The sequence below is a fragment of the Monopterus albus genome, unplaced genomic scaffold (assembly GCF_001952655.1).
Source record: "Monopterus albus unplaced genomic scaffold, M_albus_1.0 scaffold277.1, whole genome shotgun sequence".
Taxonomy (NCBI): domain Eukaryota; kingdom Metazoa; phylum Chordata; class Actinopteri; order Synbranchiformes; family Synbranchidae; genus Monopterus; species Monopterus albus.
Window position 1 is genome coordinate 357,020 of NW_018128157.1, and position 3,038 is coordinate 360,057.

The following is a 3,038-nucleotide window of genomic DNA, read 5'->3' on the forward strand; positions in this document are numbered from 1 at the left end:
GGCTCAGCCAGGACACTCTTCTATAGACTCAAGCACATGTTTAGCTCCAGACCATCTCAGCTTTCTAATGGTCAGTGTCCCTTTGGGGCTCCATAGGTTTCCATCCAGTGTAGTAAGGCTGCAGCCAATGATTATTTTCATTATCACCTGATTTACTGTTTGTACTAAGATGTTAGAAACTGTAAACAGTGCAGTGTGTGCACGTGGCGAGACTCAGCAGGTGGTTATCAAGTCATGCAACCCACACGCCCTCTCCCATAGTGGGAGACACTCTTCCTCAGATTTCACCATGTCTTGTGGTTTGCAGACAGGCCCGTCCCCCTGACTCTGTGCTGTACGTTTGTGTCACGGTTCTGGCCTCTCTGTGGTTTCTGGAGTTCACCTTCCATCCAGTCTCAACTTACCTTTGGATTTTCCCTGACTCTGCCCTGCACACCTCTTACGTCTTCCTTGTTATCCAGTCCCGACTCTGTACCCCACCACATCCATGTCCACTCTCCTGATGAGCTCCCTTGGTTTAGACACTGGGTTGGTTGCTTTGGTCCCTCTGTTTGGACCGTTCGCGTGCCTTTGTCCTCCATGTGGACTCAGGCCTATCTGGTGTTTTTCCACTCACACCTGTGACACTTCAGCCTATTAATACGTTGCCCTCTCCTCATACATTCTGGTTGTGAGTACTGCCCCCGTGTACATACAGCACTTATATTCACTGCACTTTGCCTGTAAATGACGCTGTTTCTGTTACATTTCAGCTGCTAACTGCATTTCACTGCCTTTGGACATGTTCTCTGCACAGTGACAGTCCAGTTGAGTTTAATATGATATAAAAGAGAGAAGCAGTGAAAACACAGCCGGAGCTGTTTGGAGGCTGGACTGACTTTCACCGCTCATATTTACTGTTATGCCACATATTATTGTGATTATTTAGGTGGGTGTAAAGATGCTGACCATGTTCTACCTCGGATAGTCTTCATCTAGAAAGCCTGATTCCCCCATTTAAAACACCATGTGTAACACCTGAGCTTCATGCCCTGCTGTGTCCGTCTGTCTTTCAGTGAACTGTCTGGACGTCCATGTGGAGAAACATCCGGAGCGAGTGGCTCTGATCTGGGAGCGAGATGAACCCGGCACAGAGGTGAAGGTCACCTACAGGTATGAAGACCTGCAAACCTCTAATCAGCCCCGCAGACAAAGTTCAGCATATCCTCCCTGTCTGCAGATGGTGCTGACCTTTGTCTCATCAGCAGGGCGTTTTGCCCTGATGCTATCTCTGTCAGGATCCGTACATTACTGCACCATAAACACACAGGTGTGTCCATGAATGTCAGAGCAGTGAACAGCAAACAGAAACGCACCCGTTAGACCCACCGCGGAGGAGGCAACGAACCTGATTCACATACCGATGCATATAAAGGTGATGTGAACAGAAACTGATACCCAGGGCGACTGAACAGGGGCCACTGTGCAGGGTGTGTTCACTGAGGAGGCTCCTGTCAGACTACTGTAAGTGGTCTCATAGCTGCCCCGGGAAGCAGGTGTGAACATGGTCAGTGCTGAAGAATGGCTCATAATATGTCTGCAGCTCATGTTCCTATCGGGTCCCTGATCCCTGGAAAGCTTCTGTCATCATACAAGTATCAAACTCCATGACTTTAGACCTGTGGCCCTTACAGGTGGCCCTTATTCTGAAATCATTTGAAATGCTCTGGTGTAAAGTGCAGGCAAACATAGATCCGCTCCAGTCTGCTTACTCGTCAGGAGGGGGTGTTGTTGATGCCACTGGCTGCCTGTCAAGCAATGCCAGTGCTCTACTGCGTCTGGTCTTTATTGATTTCTCCTCAGCTTTTAATTTTCTCAGCAGAGAGGTTAGACTGATTTTATAACAAAAATAACGAGGAAGAGGCTGAGCCAGGAGCCGCCATCAGTCTCTGGATGGACAGAACTGGGTCAAGAAGTTTGTTGGTGAGCAGCCGAGCTTCTCTGTGAGACATGTCACAAGGATGTGTGGGAAGTATTGAAGATATTGTCCCTGAGTCTGAAATGAGCCTTGTTACTTCTTCCGATACTTCTCTCATTTGACTTGGAGAACTTTGGCTGACTCCGTGTCAGGACGCGTGGGACACTGTGCGGTTTAACCCAGCCCAGAAACACTTGAACCCATGTTGTTTTCTTGTCTGTGCTCAACATGTTGACATGAAATTAAAGGCCTGATCCTTTAAGGGCCGCCTGCGTCACAACCTTGCTGGTAAACAGTTGAAGCTGAGCGTGTGGTTTCATGTTTTGTTCCCATGTGTCATGTATGTCCTTCCAGGGAGCTGCTGGAGACCACCTGCCGCCTCGCCAACACTCTGAAGAGCCATGGGATCCAGAAGGGGGACAGGGTGGCCATTTACATGCCAGTGTCGCCGCTGGCTGTGGCGGCCATGTTGGCGTGTGCACGTATCGGTGCGGTGCACACCGTGGTGTTCGCTGGCTTCAGCACAGAAGCTCTGGCGGGGAGGATCCAGGACGGTGAGTCAGAGGCTGTGACAGTAACTTCAGTGCCGGCGTCACGTCCAGTTGACCCTGTCCATCAGCGTGTCCAATCCTGGTTCTGAGACAGCGACAAACTACTGATGAAAACAGGCCAGGAATGAACGTGTCGAGCTGAAACGGTCGTAACTAGTTTATCAAATAATTGTCAGGTAACAAAACACAATCAGCTGGTTTGTCTTGGGCTGACGTGTAAAACGATGGACCTCATTTTTGTGAGCACAGGAAGAAAAAAGTGTAAATTAGCTGTAACGAACACCTGACGCCTAATCAGAGTCTGCTGCACTTTTATTATGGGAACTCTTCAAAATCTTACAGATATTCATCAGTGTTTCAACACAGAAACAACCTGAGAACAGCAGACCATAGTGACACTGATTCCTCCTCCTCTTCATCATCACCAGCTGCTTCGATAGTCACTTCTGCAGATTGTGTGGCGTCAGCCAGCAAAACCTTTTTCTGTTTCTGCACAGTTGGCCACAGGCTTCCTCTTCATCTGCTGGCTG

General features: G+C 49.0%; 1 protein-coding gene across 1 annotated transcript in view; it reads left to right on the forward strand.

The window, feature by feature from the left end:
• Window positions 1-3,038, forward strand: part of acss1 (acyl-CoA synthetase short chain family member 1) — a 27,326-nt gene that overhangs the window by 5,686 nt on the left and 18,602 nt on the right. The window contains exons 2-3 of the mRNA XM_020622295.1: window positions 1,056-1,152; window positions 2,312-2,511. Coding sequence (XP_020477951.1) covers window positions 1,056-1,152; window positions 2,312-2,511 — 297 coding nt within the window. The remainder of the gene's footprint in view (window positions 1-1,055; window positions 1,153-2,311; window positions 2,512-3,038) is intronic.